The sequence below is a fragment of the Aquarana catesbeiana genome, linkage group LG10 (assembly GCF_042186555.1).
Source record: "Aquarana catesbeiana isolate 2022-GZ linkage group LG10, ASM4218655v1, whole genome shotgun sequence".
NCBI lineage: Eukaryota > Metazoa > Chordata > Amphibia > Anura > Ranidae > Aquarana > Aquarana catesbeiana.
The window spans coordinates 260,501,132-260,520,092 of NC_133333.1; the positions used below are offsets into that span (position 1 = coordinate 260,501,132).

General features: G+C 53.7%; 1 protein-coding gene across 1 annotated transcript in view; it reads left to right on the forward strand.

Annotated features, from left to right (window-relative positions):
- The window catches only part of LOC141111421 (uncharacterized), a 133,836-nt gene that overhangs the window by 16,155 nt on the left and 98,720 nt on the right, over positions 1–18,961 (forward strand). The window contains exon 2 of the mRNA XM_073603712.1: positions 16,433–16,556. Coding sequence (XP_073459813.1) covers positions 16,508–16,556 — 49 coding nt within the window. The 5' untranslated portion in view covers positions 16,433–16,507. The remainder of the gene's footprint in view (positions 1–16,432; positions 16,557–18,961) is intronic.

Here is an 18,961-nt window from a genome sequence, read left to right on the forward strand (position 1 = left end):
GTTGAAAGCGCACAGGTGGGGGGGCTGAAAGCATGCAGGTGGGGGGGGCTGAGAGCATACAGGTGTGAGGGGGGCGAGAGCGTACAGGTGGGGGGGCTGAGAGCGTGCAGGTAGGGGGGGCTGAGAGCGTGCAGGTAGGGGGGGCTGAGAGCGTGCAGGTGGGGGGGCTGAGAGCATACAGGTGTGAGGGGAGGGCGAGAGCGTACAGGTGTGAGGGGCGGGGCGAGAGCGTACAGGTGTGAGGGGGGTGCGAGAGCGTACAGGTGTGAGGGGGGGCTGAGAGCGTACAGGTGTGAGGGGGGCTGAGAGCGTACAGGTGTGAGGGGGGGCTCAGAGCGTACAGGTGTGGGGAGGCTGAGAGCGTACAGGTGTGGTGGGGGGCTGAGAGCGTGCAGGTGTGGTGGGGGGCTGAGAGCGTGCAGGTGTGGTGGGGGGCTGAGAGCGTGCAGGTGTGGTGGGGGGCTGAGAGCGTGCAGGTGTGGTGGGGGGCTGAGAGCGTGCAGGTGTTAGGGGGGGCTGAGAGCGTGCAGGTGTGAGGGGGGTTGACAGCGTGCAGGTGTGAGGGGGGGGGGGCTGAGAGCGTGCAGGTGTGAGGGGAGCTGAGAGCGTATAGGTGTGGGAGGGCGGTCTGAGAACGTATAGGTGTGGGGGGGTCTGAGAGCATACTGGTGTGGGGAGGGTCTGAGAGCGTACAGGTGTGAAGGGGGGCGAGAGCATACTGGTGTGGGGGGGGTTGAGAGTGTACAGGTGTGAGGGGGGCTGAGAGCGTACAGGTGTGAGGGGGGGCTGAGAGCCTATAGTTGTGAGGGGGCTTGAGAGCGTGCAGGTGTGGGGGGGGCTGAGAGTGTACAGGTGTGAGGGGAGGGCAGCCAGTGAGAAGGCCCTGGGGAATGTTGGTGGTCAGGCCTGGGGGGGCCCAGGCCTAAAGCTGTGTAAGGGGCCCCACAATTTCTGATGGCTGCCCTGCATGTATCCCGTAGAAGTAGAAAACTCATCAGAAAGTCACGCCCCCCCCATGACATCACCGTTCTGTAACAGCGCAGCACCTGAAGCACTCAGCACAAAGTTTGTTTGGCACTTTGTGGACTTTGGAGCCACATGGGATGTCGCCCTGAACACCGGAGTGAGAGCAATAATTCTATGGCCGTAATTCACATTCAGATTTTGGTTCTGTAGTTTTTGTAATTCTCAGGTGTGTGCAATTCTAAGACTTGACATGTTTGGTATCTATTTACTCAAAGAAACCCCAATATTTTATAGTTTACCAAAAATTGAGTATAATTTAGTGTTTGTGTGCAGTAAAATTTATTTCAGTGTGGGTTGTTTTATTTATTTATTTTCTGAAAATATGCATTTGATAAATATTTGCACATGTAAATTCCAACTACCACCATTTTATTCTTCAAGGTCTCTGCTTTCACATAATATAGACTTTTTGGGGGTTTACAGTCATTTCTAACACAAAATGCAGATTTTTTTTTTACATTAAGGTATTGGCGTCACTAGGGTTGGTGTCACATGGTGTTATTTACCCCCCCCCCCCCAATCGGGCTCTCTCCAGTCTAGCCCGCCAGAGTGCCGTGCAGTGCGTTGGGCTGGCAGTGCACATTCACAGTGCACACCCCATATACCGGTGTGCTAATGTGTGCGCTGACATGCATGGGGGTGACACCATCACGGTTGGATATCCCTTCTTACTCAATGGTGTCACCCCCTCTGGCAGGTGTCACTGGGAAGTGGTCCGCACCCCCCATAGCGATGCCACTGCATTTCGGGTGAAGTTTCTCTAGAAAACGATAGTTCGGGAGTGTCGATCTTCTGGTCACATGACAATATTAACGTGGAATTGGCTGAAGGAAATGGTGACGAGAACGGAATCAGGAGATGCACACTCTCCACCAAAAAACTTTACCCAGCGATTTCTCTTCAATCGAGCGGAAGAGTTCAGTTTCAACTTTCTTTTCCATAAGAAGCTTTTTTTTTTTGGGTGACGGGGGTCTCTTTAAGCCTCCACTCTTCTGGGCTCTGCTGGGTAGGAAGCCCCTCATTTTAGGATCTCTCGTAGTTTCTCACAGTAGGAGGTCCTCAGAAGATAAAGAAATCAGACTATTTCTGGAGGATTCCAGAAGTTCAGGACAACAGAGAGACTTTCCAGAGGATTCCTGGAATGCGGAGAACCGACTGTATGTAAGGAATGTTTACATTGTAACGTCCATTTCCCGAGAGATGAAGAGGAAGGAGAGTTCTATGGCATATGGTGAGAAGGACGGACCCACCTTTGTTTGCAATAAGGGTGCAATAAAGACAGCTAGATAGAACATGAAAGACACATAGCGGAGGAGAGCAAAAAAAAAATCCCAAGAAATTCTTTAAGTATGTAAACAGTAAAAAAGGGAGGACAGACCATATTGGCCCCATAAAGAATGAGGAAGGACATCTGGTTACAAAGGATGGGGAGATGGTGAAGGTCTTGAATTTATTCTTCTCCTCAGTCTTCACGAGTGAATCAGGGGGCTTCAGTAACCAAAACTGCAGTGTTTATCCTCATGACACAACACAGGAAGCACCTACATGGTTAATAGAGGACAGAATTAAAATTAGACTTGAGAAACTTAACATTAATAAATCACCGGGACCAGATGGCTTGCATCCGAGGGTACTTAGAGAACTCAGTCAAGTAATTGCCAGACCATTGTTCCTAATTTTTACAGACAGTCTACTGACTGGAATGGTACCAGCTGATTGGAGAAAAGCCAATGTAGCACCAATATTTAAAAAGGGCCAAAAATACATCCCTGGGAATTACAGACCAGTTAGCCTAACATCAATAGTATGTAAACTCTTGGAGGGGATGATAAGGGACTATATACAAGATTTTAGTAATAAGAACGGTATCATTAGCAGTAATCAGCATGGATTCATGAAGAATCGTTCTCACCAAACCAATCTATTAACCTTCTATGAGGAGGTGAGTTGCCATCTAGATAAAGGAAGGCCCGTAGACGTGGTGTATCTGGATTTTACAAAAGCATTTGACACAGTTCCCCATAAACGTTTACTGTACAAAATAAGGTGCGTTGGCATGGACCATAGGGTGAGTACATGGATTGAAAACTGGCTACAAGGGCGAGTTCAGAGGGTGGTGATAAATGGGGAGTACTCAGAATGGTCAGGGGTGGGTAGTGGGGTCCCCCAGGGTTCTGTGCTGGGACCAATCCTATTTAATTTGTTCATAAACGACCTGGAGGATGGGATAAACAGTTCAATCTCTGTATTTGCAGACGATACTAAGCTAAGCAGGGCAATAACTTCTCCGCAGGATGTGGAAATCTTGCAAAAAGACCTGAACAATTTAATGGGGGAGGGGCAACTACATGGCAAAATTCAATGTAGAAAAATGTAAAATAATGCATTTGGGTGGCAAAAATCTGAATGCAATCTATAGACTGGGGGGAGAACCTCTGGGGGAATCTAGGATGGAAAAGGACCTGGGGGTCCTAGTAGATGATAGGCTCAGCAATGACATGCAATGCCAAGCTGCTGCTAATAAAGCAAACAGAATATTGGCATTAAAAGGGGATCAACTCCAGAGATAAAACGATAATTCTCCCGCTCTACAAGACTCTGGTCCGGCCGCACCTGGAGTATGCTGTCCAGTTCTGGGCACCAGTCCTCAGGAAGGATGTACTGGAAATGGAGCGAGTACAAAGAAGGGCAACAAAGCTAATAAAGGGTCTGGAGGATCTTAGTTATGAGGAAAGGTTGTGAGCTCTGAACTTATTCTCTCTGGAGAAGAGACGCTTGAGAGGGGATATGATTTCAATTTACAAATACCGGACTGGTGACCCCACAATAGGGAGAAAACGAGAGGGATTCGGAAGCCCCCCCCCCCCCAACACCAGAGTCTCTATCAGAACCCCTGTATACATTAGATGACCACGCACGCACTGTAGGCAACTCGCCTGTAAAAATCCTCGACCTGGTCAGCTGCTGTTAAATGTCCCACCACAATTGATTAGGCGAAGTCGGGACGTGTACGCATGCGTGGTGAATGTGGTAAATGTAAAGCGCCTCCACGGAAGTGACTCGGCTGCTCTGGAAGTGAGGTGGTCCAGCATTCTTATGGATCGAGGAAAATTCTAGAACAGCGGCCCATGGATGACCTCTGCGCTTGATGTTCCACATGTGTTGTAGGAGATCCGATGTGGTTGTGTTTTTAGGGGTGTTTTTGTACGATGACTAACCACACCAGATTCCGTTTTTTGTGCATGCGCTGTACAATGCCTGGTGGGGGTAGTTATCTGATAACCAACTGCCCCAGGTCTTTCACGTCTCGTGCTAATCAGGATCGGAAATAATTTCTAATAGAATAACCACGAATAACACAAGGTCCCTCTGCCTCTGTTCCCACCATGCAGGCGCAATGGAGCGTAAACTCGCGTTTCCAAAATCCCCCCCCCCCCCCAAAAAAAATTGTGCACTAATCTGCACGCTTGCCCCTAAGCATAAATTCCCCTCCTCCCAGTGCGAAATCACCCCCCTGCTGAAATCCCCCCCCTTCCCCCCCGAAAAAAAAAATATCCCCCTTGTAGCATAAATCCCCCCCCCCCCAAAAAAAAAATATTCCCCTCTACCATTTTTTACTTTTATAGCACAAATCCCCACTTCTAGCGCCCCTCCCCAGATTTACCCTTCTAGAACAATACTTAGCCCCTGCTGCCCTCCCCTCCCAAACTCCTCAACAAACATCCTCTCCCTCCAATTCCCTTGGGGTTCCCCCCACCTGTTACATGATACCACAGTGCCCAGGCCAGCCACCCATCCTGCCCACCCCCTCTCCAAGAACTGGATACGTAGAAGGGGCGATTAGGAATGAATGGCACCCCCACTCCTCTGCTAAAGGGCAGCGTGTCCCTGTGCATGCTGGGAAAGCGCTTCATTATGTGTACATTCCTGACAAGATCAGGCGGGATCTCCCTGGAAGGGACCGGTGATGTAGCCTTCCAAGGGGGCAGCGGTGAGGTCAGGGCTACATCACCAGTGCCTGTTTAAAAGATAGGAAGTGCAGGAAAAGTTTACAAAAAGAAATCTCCCTGTATAAATGAACGATGTATAAGCAGATCTGCATGAAAATGGAGTTTTGTGTCTGGGGAGGGGTGACGGTCCTCTTTGTGGGGCGCGCTGTCTGTAGGTGGGCGCGCTGTCTGTAGGTGGGCGCGCTGTCTGTAGGTGGGCGCGCTGTCTGTAGGTGGGGCGTGTTGCCTGTAGGTGGGCGCATTGTCTGTAGGTGGGCGCATTGTCTGTAGGTAGGGCCCATTGCCTGTAGGTGGGCGCGCTGTCTGTAGGTGGGGCGCATTGTCTAGGTGGGCACGTTGTCTGTAGGTGGGGCGCGTTGTCTGTAGGTGGGGCGCATTGTCTGTAGGTGGGGCCCGTTGTCTGTAGGTGGGGCCCGTTGTCTGTAGGTGGGCGCGTTGTCTGTAGGTGGGGCGCGTGTTGTCTGTAGGTGGGGCGCGTGTTGTCTGTAGGTGGGGCGCTTGTTGTCTGTCTGTAGGTGGGGCGGGTTGTCTGTTTGTAGGTGGGCGCTTTGCCTGTAGGTGGGGCGCGTTGTCTGTAGGTGGGCGCGTTGTCTGTAGGTGGGGCGCGTTGCCTGTAGGTGGGGCGCGTTGTCTGTAGGTGGGGCCCGTTGTCTGTAGGTGGGCCCGTTGTCTGTAGGTGGGGCGCGTTGTCTGTAGGTGGGGCGCGTTGTCTGTAGGTGGGGCGCGTTGCCTGTAGGTGGGGCCCGTTGTCTGTAGGTGGGGCCCGTTGTCTGTAGGTGGGGCCCGTTGTCTGTAGGTGGGGCCCGTTGTCTGTAGGTGGGCGCGTTGTCTGTAGGTGGGGCCCGTTGTCTGTAGGTGGGGCGCATTGTCTGTAGGTGGGGCCCGTTGTCTGTAGGTGGGGCCCGTTGTCTGTAGGTGGGCGCGTTGTCTGTAGATGGGGCGCGTGTTGTCTGTAGGTGGGGCGCGTGTTGTCTGTAGGTGGGGCGCTTGTTGTCTGTCTGTAGGTGGGGCGGGTTGTCTGTTTGTAGGTGGGCGCTTTGCCTGTAGGTGGGGCGCGTTGTCTGTAGGTGGGCGCGTTGTCTGTAGGTGGGGCGCGTTGCCTGTAGGTGGGGCGCGTTGTCTGTAGGTGGGGCCCGTTGTCTGTAGGTGGGCCCGTTGTCTGTAGGTGGGGCGCGTTGTCTGTAGGTGGGGCGCGTTGTCTGTAGGTGGGGCGCGTTGCCTGTAGGTGGGGCCCGTTGCCTGTAGGTGGGGCCCGTTGTCTGTAGGTGGGGCCCGTTGTCTGTAGGTGGGGCCCGTTGTCTGTAGGTGGGGCCCGTTGTCTGTAGGTGGGGCGCGTTGTCTGTAGGTGGGGCGCGTGTTGTCTGTAGGTGGGGCGCGTGTTGTCTGTAGGTGGGGCGCGTGTTGTCTGTAGGTGGGGCGCTTGTTGTCTGTCTGTAGGTGGGGCGCTTGTTGTCTGTCTGTAGGTGGGGCGGGTTGTCTGTTTGTAGGTGGGGCGGGTTGTCTGTAGGTGGGCGCGTTGCCTGTAGGTGGGGCGCGTTGTCTGTAGGTGGGGCGCGTTGCCTGTAGGTGGGGCGCGTTGTCTGTAGGTGGGCGCGTTGCCTGTAGGTGGGGCGCGTTGCCTGTAGGTGGGGCGCGTTGTCTGTAGGTGGGCGCGTTGTCTGTAGGTGGGGCGCGTTGCCTGTAGGTGGGGCGCGTTGTCTGTAGGTGGGGCGCGTTGTCTGTAGGTGGGGCGCGTTGCCTGTAGTGGGGCGCGTTGCCTGTAGGTGGGGCGCGTTGTCTGTAGGTGGGGCGCGTTGTCTGTAGGTGGGCGCGTTGCCTGTAGGTGGGGCGCGTTGCCTGTAGGTGGGGCGCGTTGTCTGTAGGTGGGCGCGTTGCCTGAGGTGGGGCGCGTTGTCTGTAGGTGGGCGCGTTGCCTGTAGGTGGGGCGCGTTGCCTGTAGGTGGGGCGCGTTGCCTGTAGGTGGGGCGCGTTGCCTGTAGGTGGGGCGCGTTGTCTGTAGGTGGGGCCGTTGTCTGTAGGTGGGCGCTTGTTGTCTGTAGGTGGGCGCTTGTTGTCTGTAGGTGGGACCCGTTGTCTGTAGGTGGGTGCGATGTTTGTAGGTGGGCGTGTTGTCTGTAGGTGGGCACGATGTTTGTAGGTGGGCGTGTTGTCTGTAGGTGGGCGCTTGTTGTCTGTAGGTGGGGCGCTTGTTGTCTGTAGGTGGGACCCGTTGTCTGTAGGTGGGCGCGATGTTTGTAGGTGGGCGTGTTGTCTGTAGGTGGGCGCTTGTTGTCTGTAGGTGGGCGCGTTGTCTGTAGGTGGGCGCTTGTTGTCTGTAGGTGGGCGCTTGTTGTCTGTAGGTGGGACCCGTTGTCTGTAGGTGGGGCGCGTTGCCTGTAGGTGGGGCCCGTTGTCTGTAGGTGGGGCCCGTTGTCTGTAGGTGGGGCCCGTTGTCTGTAGGTGGGGCCCGTTGTCTGTAGGTGGGCGCGTTGTCTGTAGGTGGGGCCCGTTGTCTGTAGGTGGGGCGCATTGTCTGTAGGTGGGGCCCGTTGTCTGTAGGTGGGGCCCGTTGTCTGTAGGTGGGCGCGTTGTCTGTAGATGGGGCGCGTGTTGTCTGTAGGTGGGGCGCGTGTTGTCTGTAGGTGGGGCGCTTGTTGTCTGTCTGTAGGTGGGGCGGGTTGTCTGTTTGTAGGTGGGCGCGTTGTCTGTAGGTGGGGCGCGTTGTCTGTAGGTGGGCGCGTTGTCTGTAGGTGGGGCGCGTTGCCTGTAGGTGGGGCGCGTTGTCTGTAGGTGGGGCCCGTTGTCTGTAGGTGGGCCCGTTGTCTGTAGGTGGGGCGCGTTGTCTGTAGGTGGGGCGCGTTGTCTGTAGGTGGGGCGCGTTGCCTGTAGGTGGGGCCCGTTGCCTGTAGGTGGGGCCCGTTGTCTGTAGGTGGGGCCCGTTGTCTGTAGGTGGGGCCCGTTGTCTGTAGGTGGGGCCCGTTGTCTGTAGGTGGGGCGCGTTGTCTGTAGGTGGGGCGCGTGTTGTCTGTAGGTGGGGCGCGTGTTGTCTGTAGGTGGGGCGCGTGTTGTCTGTAGGTGGGGCGCTTGTTGTCTGTCTGTAGGTGGGGCGCTTGTTGTCTGTCTGTAGGTGGGGCGGGTTGTCTGTTTGTAGGTGGGGCGCGTTGTCTGTAGGTGGGCGCGTTGCCTGTAGGTGGGGCGCGTTGTCTGTAGGTGGGGCGCGTTGCCTGTAGGTGGGGCGCGTTGTCTGTAGGTGGGCGCGTTGCCTGTAGGTGGGGCGCGTTGCCTGTAGGTGGGGCGCGTTGTCTGTAGGTGGGCGCGTTGTCTGTAGGTGGGGCGCGTTGCCTGTAGGTGGGGCGCGTTGTCTGTAGGTGGGGCGCGTTGTCTGTAGGTGGGGCGCGTTGTCTGTAGGTGGGGCGCGTTGCCTGTAGGTGGGGCGCGTTGCCTGTAGGTGGGGCGCGTTGTCTGTAGGTGGGCGCGTTGCCTGTAGGTGGGGCGCGTTGCCTGTAGGTGGGGCGCGTTGTCTGTAGGTGGGCGCGTTGCCTGTAGGTGGGGCGCGTTGTCTGTAGGTGGGGCGCGTTGCCTGTAGGTGGGGCGCGTTGCCTGTAGGTGGGGCGCGTTGCCTGTAGGTGGGGCGCGTTGCCTGTAGGTGGGGCGCGTTGCCTGTAGGTGGGGCGCGTTGTCTGTAGGTGGGGCCGTTGTCTGTAGGTGGGCGCTTGTTGTCTGTAGGTGGGCGCTTGTTGTCTGTAGGTGGGACCCGTTGTCTGTAGGTGGGTGCGATGTTTGTAGGTGGGCGTGTTGTCTGTAGGTGGGCACGATGTTTGTAGGTGGGCGTGTTGTCTGTAGGTGGGCGCTTGTTGTCTGTAGGTGGGCGCTTGTTGTCTGTAGGTGGGACCCGTTGTCTGTAGGTGGGCGCGATGTTTGTAGGTGGGCGTGTTGTCTGTAGGTGGGCGTGTTGTCTGTAGGTGGGCGTGTTGTCTGTAGGTGGGCGCTTGTTGTCTGTAGGTGGGCGCGTTGTCTGTAGGTGGGCGCTTGTTGTCTGTAGGTGGGCGCTTGTTGTCTGTAGGTGGGACCCGTTGTCTGTAGGTGGGTGCGATGTTTGTAGGTGGGCGCGTTGTCTGTATGTGGGCGTGTCGGGTGAATGCCGTCTGTTGCAGCACGCCTTCCTGCAGATTGCGGTTGCAGGGTGTTGACCTTTAAATGGGATCAGCGCCTAATTCCTGAGAGTGAGAAGCCGCGTGTTTTGTTTCTCGGTGATTTGGCCTTGTTTAGGGTTTTGACATTTTCACGCCTCGCCCTGAATAGAGGATAATCCGCCTAAATGCCGTATTTGTCATAACATTTCTGAGACAAAGAGGGACGGTCAGAGGCTGCGACCAAACCACCCTGGGGGCGCTCACCACTAAACAAACACTCTCATTATTTTATTTATAGAATGGATTTATATTCTAACCGACTCAGACACACAGACCTTACCTGTGAGTGCCGGCAGCACCTCGAGTCGGGTGATCTCCAGATATAGAACATCGCTCCTAATGATGTATTAATAATTATAATGTACTTTTTTGAAATCCGCTTCTGCTGCAATATTCACTTTCAATCCATAGATTTCCTCTGCAGTACCTTCTTTCTACCACTAGATGTCCTCAGTCTGATAGTCATGGGGCAGGTCCACCAGACTGAAGACATCTAATGGCAGAAAAAGTACTGCAGGGGAATCTCTGGATTGAAGGTGAATGTTGCAGCGGAAGCTTGTTTTATTATCTTTTAGAGCAATTGGGTCATTCGACACACTTTCTCTGAGCCCAGGTCATCCTCCTGGACACGTTTCCAACCTGTGATTGTGAAAAGAAATGCAGCACAGTAATGAAGCTAATCTCTTGGTTGCTCCTATCAGCATGTTTCATGTCAGCACATGAACTGACTGGCTACTTGTACTGCTTCTTCCTCTCACACTCCAGCCTTGCTGTACAGGGAATGCAGGAGGCTCATGCTGGTACATTACAATTTAATTTTTTTTTTTTTAATTTAAGCAGTGCAAGTACCAGGATGTGACCTGGTATGAGCCTCCTGCATTCTCTGTACAGCAGAGCTGGAATGTGAGAAGAAGAAGCAGTACAAGTTACCAGTCAGTTCATGTGCTCAGGACTGGGACTGGGGGGGGGGAGCAGTTGCCCCAGGCACAGGCTGTATGTGAGGCGCAGGCTGTATGTGGGGAGAGAGGGGACACATGCCCCAGGCGCAGGCTGTATGTGAGGCGCAGGCTGTTTGTGGGGAGAGAGGGGACACATGCCCCAGGCGCAGGCTGTATGTGAGGCGCAGGCTGTTTGTGGGGAGAGGGGGGGGGGGGGGCAGAGGGGACACATGCCCCAGGCGCAGGCTGTATGTGGGGAGAGGGGGGGGCAGAGGGGACACATGCCCCAGGTGCAGGCTGTGTGTGCAGGGGGCGCACTGGGAGCTCCCATTTCACTGACAGGAGTGACTGCAGGTCAGCAGAGATTTTTTTTTTTTTTTTTTTTAATTTCCCATCTGGAGCTCGGTGGTATTCTGTACAGCCACCTCTGGCACTAACCCTCTGCTCGCTGCCGGCCACTATTACTTGTAAACACAGAAGCAGCTTCCTGTGCCAATTCTGTGTTTCCATATGACGCATTGCACCTCAAGTGACAGCGCCTCCTCAGGTCAGGAGGAGCAGCTGCCAGGAGGCTAGGCATGGAGCACTCTGCAATAGTGCTATACTGGGGGGCCACAGGAGGAGGGGAGAGCTCTGTGTACTGGGGGGCCACAGGAGGAGGGGAGAGCTCTGTGTACTGGGGGGCCACAGGAGGAGGGGAGAGCTCTGTGTACTGGGGGGCCACAGGAGGAGGGGAGAGCTCTGTGTACTGGGCAGCCACAGGAGGAGGGGAGAGCTCTGTGTACTGGGCAGCCACAGGAGGAGGGGAGAGCTCTGTGTACTGGGCGGCCACAGGAGGAGGGGAGAGCTCTGTGTACTGGGGGGCCACAGGAGGAGGGGAGAGCTCTGTGTACTGGGGGGCCACAGGAGGAGGGGAGAGCTCTGTGTACTGGGGGGCCACAGGAGGAGGGGAGAGCTCTGTGTACTGGGGGGCCACAGGAGGAGGGGAGAGCTCTGTGTACTGGGCGGCCACAGGAGGAGGGGAGAGCTCTGTGTACTGGGGGGCCACAGGAGGAGGGGAGAGCTCTGTGTACTGGGCTGCCACAGGAGGAGGGGAGAGCTCTGTGTACTGGGGGGGCCACAGGAGGAGGGGAGAGCTCTGTGTACTGGGGGGCCACAGGAGGAGGGGAGAGCTCTGTGTACTGGGGGGCCACAGGAGGAGGGAAGAGCTCTGTGTACTGTGTGGCCACAGGAGGAGGGGAGAGCTCTGTGTACTGTGTGGCCACAGGAGGAGGGGAGAGCCCTGTGTACTGGGGGCCACAGGAGGAGGGGAGAGCTTTGTGTACTGGGGGGCCACAGAAGGAGGGGAGAGCTCTGTGTAGTGGGCGGCCACAGGAGGAGGGGAGAGCTCTGTGTACTGGGTGGCCACAGGAGGAGGGGAGAGCTCTGTGTACTGTGTGGCCACAGGAGTAGGGGAGAGCTCTGTGTACTGGGTGGCCACAGGAGGAGGGGAGAGCTCTGCGTAGTGGGCGGCCACAGGAGGAGGGGAGAGCTCTGCGTAGTGGGCGGCCACAGGAGGAGGGGAGAGCTCTGTGTAGTGGGCGGCCACAGGAGGAGGGGAGAGCTCTGTGTAGTGGGCGGCCACAGGAGGAGGGGAGAGCTCTGTGTAGTGGGCGGCCACAGGAGAAGGGGAGAGCTCTGTGTACTAGGAGAGCTCTGTGTACTGGGCGGCCACAGGAGGAGGGGAGAGCTCTGTGTACTGGGCGGCCACAGGAGGAGGGTAGAGCTATGTGTACTGGGTGGCCACAGGAGGAGAGGAGAGCTCTGTGTACTGGGGGGCCACAGGAGGAGGGGAGAGCTCTGTGTACTGGGCGGCCACAGGAGGAGGGGAGAGCTCTGTGTACTGGGCGGCCACAGGAGGAGGGAGAGCTCTGTGTACTGGGCGGCCGCAGGAGGAGGGGAGAGCTCTGTGTACTGGGCGGCCACAGGAGGAGGGGAGAGCTCTGTGTACTGTGTGGCCACAGGAGGAGGGGAGAGCTCTGTGTACTGTGTGGCCACAGGAGGAGGGGAGAGCTCTGTGTACTGTGTGGCCACAGGAGGAGGGGAGAGCTCTGTGTACTGGGGGGCCACAGGAGGAGGGGAGAGCTCTGTGTACTGTGTGGCCACAGGAGGAGGGGAGAGCTCTGGAGAGTTCTGTGTACTGGGTGGCCACAGGAGGAGGGGATAGCTCTGTGTACTGTTTGGCCACATTAGGAGGGGAGAGCTCTGTGTAGTGGGCGGCCACAGGAGGAGGGGAGAGCTCTGTGTAGTGGGTGGCCACAGGAGGAGGGGAGAGCTCTGTGTAGTGGGCGGCCACAGGAGGAGGGGAGAGCTCTGTGTAGTGGGTGGCCACAGGAGGAGGGGAGAGCTCTGTGTAGTGGGCGGCCACAGGAGGAGGGGAGAGCTCTGTGTAGTGGGTGGCCACAGGAGGAGGGGAGAGCTCTGTGTGCTGGGCGACCACAGAAGGAGGGGAGAGCTCTGTGTAGTGGGTGGCCACAGGAGGAGAGCTCTGTGTAGTGGGTGGCCACAGGAGGAGGGGCGAGCTCTGTGTACTGGGTGGCCTCGGGAGGAGGGGAGAGCTCTGTGTACTGGGTGGCCTCGGGAGGAGGGGAGAGCTCTGTGTATTTGGGGGTTGTAGAAGGTGGGGGGGGGAGATCTGTATATTGGAGTGCTATGGGGTGGTGTGGCTCTGCACTGGGGAAGAGGGGTGGCCTCTGTTCTGGGGGGGTTAGGGGTGGGATAAGCTTGGTGTACTGGGGGGTTGGAGAAGGGGGGAGCTCTGCATTCACGCAATGGAGGGCGGAGTTTCCCATCTTTGCCCTGTGCCCCAATTCACCTTGTCCCACCACGAGGTAGAAGGAGTAGAGCAACCGTCAGATGAGCTCATTACTGCGCTGTATTGCCTTTTGCAATCCCAGTTGGGCTCAGAGGAAGTGTGTTGAATGACCCAATTCCTCTAATGCCCCGTACACACGGTCGGATTTTCCGATGGAAAATGTGTGATAGGACCTTGTTGTCGGAAATTCCGACCGTGTGTGGGCTCCATCGGACATTTTCCATCGGATTTTCCGACACACAAAGTTGGAGAGCAGGAGATAAAATTTTCCGACAACAAAATCCGTTGTCGGAAATTCCGATCGTGTGTACACAAATCCAACGGACAAAGTGCCACGCATGCTCAGAATAAATAAAGAGATGAAAGCTATTGGCCACTGCCCCGTTTATAGTCCCGACGTACGTGTTTTACGTCACCGCGTTCAGAACGATCGGATTTTCCGACAACTTTGTGCGACCGTGCGTAGACAAAAAAAGTTTGAGCCAACATCCGTCTGAAAAAATCCTAGGATTTTGTTGTCGGAATGTCCGATCAATGTCCGACCGTGTGTACGCCCTATAAAAGATATCAAAACCAGCTATATTCACTTTCAAGCCAGAAATGTCATATGCAGTACTTTTTTCTACCACTAGATGTCCTCAGTCTGGGGGGACCTGCCCCCTGGCCATCAGACTGAAGACATCTAGTGGTAGAAAGAAGTACTGCATAAGATTGAATGTGAATATTGCAGCTGAAGTTGGTTTTATTCTCTTTTGATAGGCTGGAGTTCTGCTTTAAATCCAGAATTCGGTTGCTCAGAGGGGGGTTTTATTGGTATTTTGTATCTCCGTTTTATCTGTGGATGCTGCTTGTAGCACATGGACGGCTCCATGTATATCACATAAGATTCTGAGAATGGCGCCAGGGCCGGGCCCACGTCACTCCAGGACATCAGCAGCAGCCAACCTGCGGACGTATGACGGGAAAATAAAAACTGCCAAAAACTGATGAGGATTTTCCTTTGTACGGCACAGAGGGTCCGGAAAGTTCCATAGAAAGTCTAACAATTTCCAAAAGCCTTGCGTGCCGAATAACATTCCATAAAGAATAACCCGCCATAGAGAGGTGGCGATGGACAAAGACGCCGTTTTTAGAAAAGCTCTTCAGCAATTTGGAGCCGTTTTGTGGTCTTGGGAGATTTCAAATCCCAAAGATTTCGGGTTTAACACTTTGTATGGAAATTGTTGCTATTTTATAATTTCTGGGCTGTGGCTTAAAGGAGAACTCCGGCAGAAATAAGAGGCGCCCATCACTGCAGCTCTATATTCATGAATACATCCTTAAAGTGGACTCTTCCCCCCCCACCACACATAAAAATGGGTGGCACATGGAGCTCTTCATCTTGAAGTCCTATCCAAATCAAACACTTGGTTATAAACTTCGAGAAAAATCACTTTGTAAACCTGTTGCAGTGCATGCTTTGTGCTGCGTGTGTGGTCTGTGCTCTGCGTGGTCTGTGCTCTGCGTGGTCTGTGCTTTGCTCTGCGTGTGTTGTGTGTGTGCTCTGTGCTGCATGTGGCTCATGCTCTCTGTTGCATGGTGCATGCTTTGCTCTGCATGTGGTCTGTGCTTTGGTCTGCGTGTGGTGTGTGTGCTCTGTGCTGTGTGTGATGCTTGCTCTTCATTGCATGGTGCATGCTCTGCTCTGCCTGCTCTTTGCTGCATGTAGTGCATGCTCTGCCCTGCGTGTGGTGCGTGATCTTTGCTGTGCGCTCTACTCTGTGCATGGTGGGTGCTCTGCCCTGTGCATGCTCTGCCCTGTGCATGGTACGTGCGGTTTGCTGCGTGTGGTGCATGCTCTGCCCTGTGCATGGTACGTGCGGTTTGCTGCGTGTGGTGCATGCTCTGCCCTGTGCATGGTACCTGCAGTTTGCTGCATGTGGTGCATGCTCTGCCCTGTGCATGGTATGTGCGGTTTGCTGCGTGTGGTGCATGCTCTGCCCTGTGCATGGTACCTGCGGTTTGCTGCGTGTGGTGCATGCTCTGCCCTGTGCATGGTACGTGTGGTTTGCTGCCTGTGGTGCATGCTCTGCCCTGTGCATGGTACGTGTGGTTTGCTGCCTGTGGTGCATGCTCTGCCCTGTGCATGGTACCTGCAGTTTGCTGCGTGTGGTGCATGCCCTGCCCTGTGCATGGTACGTGCGGTTTGCTGCGTGTGGTGCATGCTCTGCCCTGTGCATGGTACGTGCGGTTTGCTGCGTGTGGTGCATGCTCTGCCCTGTGCATGGTACGTGCGGTTTGCTGCGTGTGGTGCATGCTCTGCCCTGTGCATGGTACGTGCGGTTTGCTGCGTGTGGTGCATGCTCTGCCCTGTGCATGGTACCTGCAGTTTGCTGCATGTGGTGCATGCTCTGCCCTGTGCATGGTATGTGCGGTTTGCTGCGTGTGGTGCATGCTCTGCCCTGTGCATGGTACCTGCGGTTTGCTGCGTGTGGTGCATGCTCTGCCCTGTGCATGGTACGTGTGGTTTGCTGCCTGTGGTGCATGCTCTGCCCTGTGCGTGATCTTTGTTGCGTGGTGCGCGCTCTGCCCTGTGTGTTTTGTGTCTGTTCTATGGGGCTGTACATGGGGCCCCTGGACTGTGCACTTGGGGGTGGCCCCGGGGATAACCTCATACCATCCTAAATGAATTCTGTGTTAGACATGTATGCGTGTTTTTGGAGCGTTGAACTTCATGGCGATTCAATGATGCGAAGGGTGAAACCTTTCGGGGCTGCTGTTTGTTGATTTGGGGTCCCCCTGGGAACACCTGCAGGGTATATGAATGGGGACACAACAATTGTATACATCAATGGAAGGTTTATTAAACATGACAGGAAAATGGGTCTCCAACGCATTTCATGGGCTCACAGCGCCCCGTTTCCTCAGGACTTTGGGTGGTCAAAATGTTCTGGATTAGTGTAGACGGATAAGACGGTGAGATTGATTGGACGGAGATGAGGAATGCGTCTTTAAGCTGCACTCACACTATTGCATCACCTGATTTTGCGTGCGCTTAGGAAACGCACAAAAAACACGCCGCGCTCACAGTGCCATTCATTGTTCATGTCGCCCAAATGTGGCAAAAGGAGAACGTAATCCATCAAAAAAAAATGCGCCGCTAAATGCGTGACAAAGAGCTAATTTGACACGAGTAGCGCAGCCCAAATAAAAAATGAATGGGCTGCCCTATGCACGTGGCGCAACAACGCATGCATGCACGCCGCCGCGAGCGCCTTCACAGAGCCCTGTAATGTGAATGCAGCCCTGGGGGGTCCCGGCCTGTGTTTAGACTCGGGGGAGGGGGGGATAAATCTGGGGCCGGAGGAGAAAAGCACTTTATGGGGAAAGCAGCTTATAGAATGTTGTGGTGAGTTGTGGAATAAAGTCGCCGTCTGTTCTCTTTTTTTTCAGCTCCCTTTTCATGTTTCGTTAATGTGGACGGGAAGTCCGGATTCTGAGCGGGATTAAGCGGAAGGGCCCCCCAACATGACCCACATTCCGATCGATCAGTCCAATTTGCCGCGGGTCAATGAAGGTGAGTGACGGAGTCTTTATTCTGGAGGCGGCTATAGACCTTAGACATGTGCACTGCCGAAAAATGTGTTCGTTTTAGTTATCGCCTCATTCTTCTTTTTTTTTTTTTTTTTGTTTTCTTTTCTTTTTTTTGAGTCATTAGTTATGATCGCAACTTGTAAATTCAAAAATTAAGACAGAAAAGCTGAAGATTCGAAAGAATAACTAAGTAACTAATAATAACTAACTATTAAATTATAGGTATTCGAATTTCCTCTCAGATTTGGCTGTTAGCGAACGTAAGAAATATGAATTTATCCGAAGTTACGAATTATCCGAAAAAACGAATGCTGCATCTAAACAAATGGAATGGAACAAATTAATTTTCAATAATAATAATAAAACGTTATTATTATTAATAATAATAATAATTTGTTACGCTTTAAGCTATTATTAGTTGGTTATTATTTCGGATTTCCGAATTTTTGAATCTTTGAATTTTCGAATTTATGAATATTCGGAAAAATTTGTCAAACAGATCTTCGCTGATTCGGATATTTCGAAATTAACGAATTTATCCCAATCCGTTAAAGGAATTCGAAACAAATTGCACATGTCTTATAGACATTAGAGGCCATGTGACCTCCACACAGCCGCCCTCTACTGCATATGTTGGCGACAGATCTCTAAACGCGAATGGTCACATTGTACGACCTTCTGACTGCAGAGAGGGGGCTGGAACGAGGTTGTCTCACCTGGTCGATCGTTCTGCTCGCAATCAGCCTCGGACGATGATGTCATTAAATGTCTATGGCCGTCTTTTTTTATAAAAGGATCTCCTTGTTCTCATGTAATTGTCCGAACCGCCATGTGGTGGCGCACACCGAACATCCTTCCCCTGCAGGTGTGACCACGGACGGGGCGCCATTCTGCGTGTTTTTCCTACGCATGATAAACGCAGAATAACTCCTTGACACTTTTCCAAAAACGCATCGCACCAATGACTGGGCGTGGCATGCGCCATTAATGGCACCACTACGTGTCTCATAAATCGCAGCGCGTTTCTCTGCGTGTCGGGGAAGCGTACAATTCTGCGCTCCTTCCCAATACACAGTAAGGCTCGGCTCACATTACTGCATGTGGAGAACGTGTGCAAAATTGCTTTCCCGACGCGCAGAGAAACACACTGCCACTTGGACAGGTGGCAGTGCCATCAATAGTTCATGGCATCCCACACAACTGCCAACGCACGCCAGACCGCATGGTGCAGCATGGTTTTGGAAGGGTCACCGACTTTTCTACGTTTTCTGCGTCATTGAATTGAATGGACTTCCCTGCACTCAATGTGCGGAAACGTGACCGTGCTGACCCAAGCATCATGGGAACCCTAAAGGGGCACTCCTACTTTCTGGGTCTTTCAAACAATACACAAGTGTTCTAGCTGTTGCATTGCAACTACAGTATCTGACAAAAGTAAGTACACCCCTCAGTGACATTTGTGTAAATCTTTTCTTCTATCTTTTCATGTGACAACACTGAAGAAATGACACTTGTCTACAATGTAAAGTAGTGAGTGTACAGCTTGTATAACAGTGTAAATTTGCTGTCCCCTCAAAATAACTCAACACACAGCCATTAATGTCTAAACCGCTGGCAACAAAAGTCAGTACACCCCTAAGTGAAAATCTCCAATTTGGGCCCAATTAGCCATTTTCCCTCCCCGGTGTCATGTGACTCGTTAGTGTTACAAGGTCTCAGGTGTGAATGGGGAGCAGGTGTGTTAAATTTGGTGTTATCGCTCTCACTCTCTCATACTGGTCACTGGAAGTACAACATGGCACCTCATGGCAAAGAACTACACTGCAGAGTGCAATGAGCATCATGGGAAATGTAGTTCCAAAACATCTGGGGTGCCAAGGTTCACCATCACTGGCCTAGGCTATAAGAAGATTGCCAAGACCCTGAAACTGATCTGCAGCACGGTGGCCAAGACCATCCAGCGGTATAACAGGACAGGTTCCACTCAGAACAGGCCTCGCCATGGTCCACCAAAGAAGTTGAGGTCACGTGCTCAGCGTCATATCCAGAGGTTGTCTTTGGGAAATAGACGTATGAGTGCTGCCAGCATTGCTGCAGAGGTTGTAGGGGTGGGGGGTCAGCCTGTCAGTGCTCAGACCATACGCCACACACTGCATCAAATTGGTCTGCATGGCTGTCATCCCAGAAGGAAGCCTCTTCTAAAGATGATGCACAAGAAAGTCTGCAAACAGTTTGCTGAAGACAAGCAGACTAAGGAGATGGATTACTGGAACCATGTCCTGTGGTCTGATGAGACCAAGATAAACTTATTTGGTTCAGATGGTGACAAGCGTGTGTGGGGGCAACCAGGTGAGGAGGACAAAGACAAGTGTGTCTTGTCTACAGTCA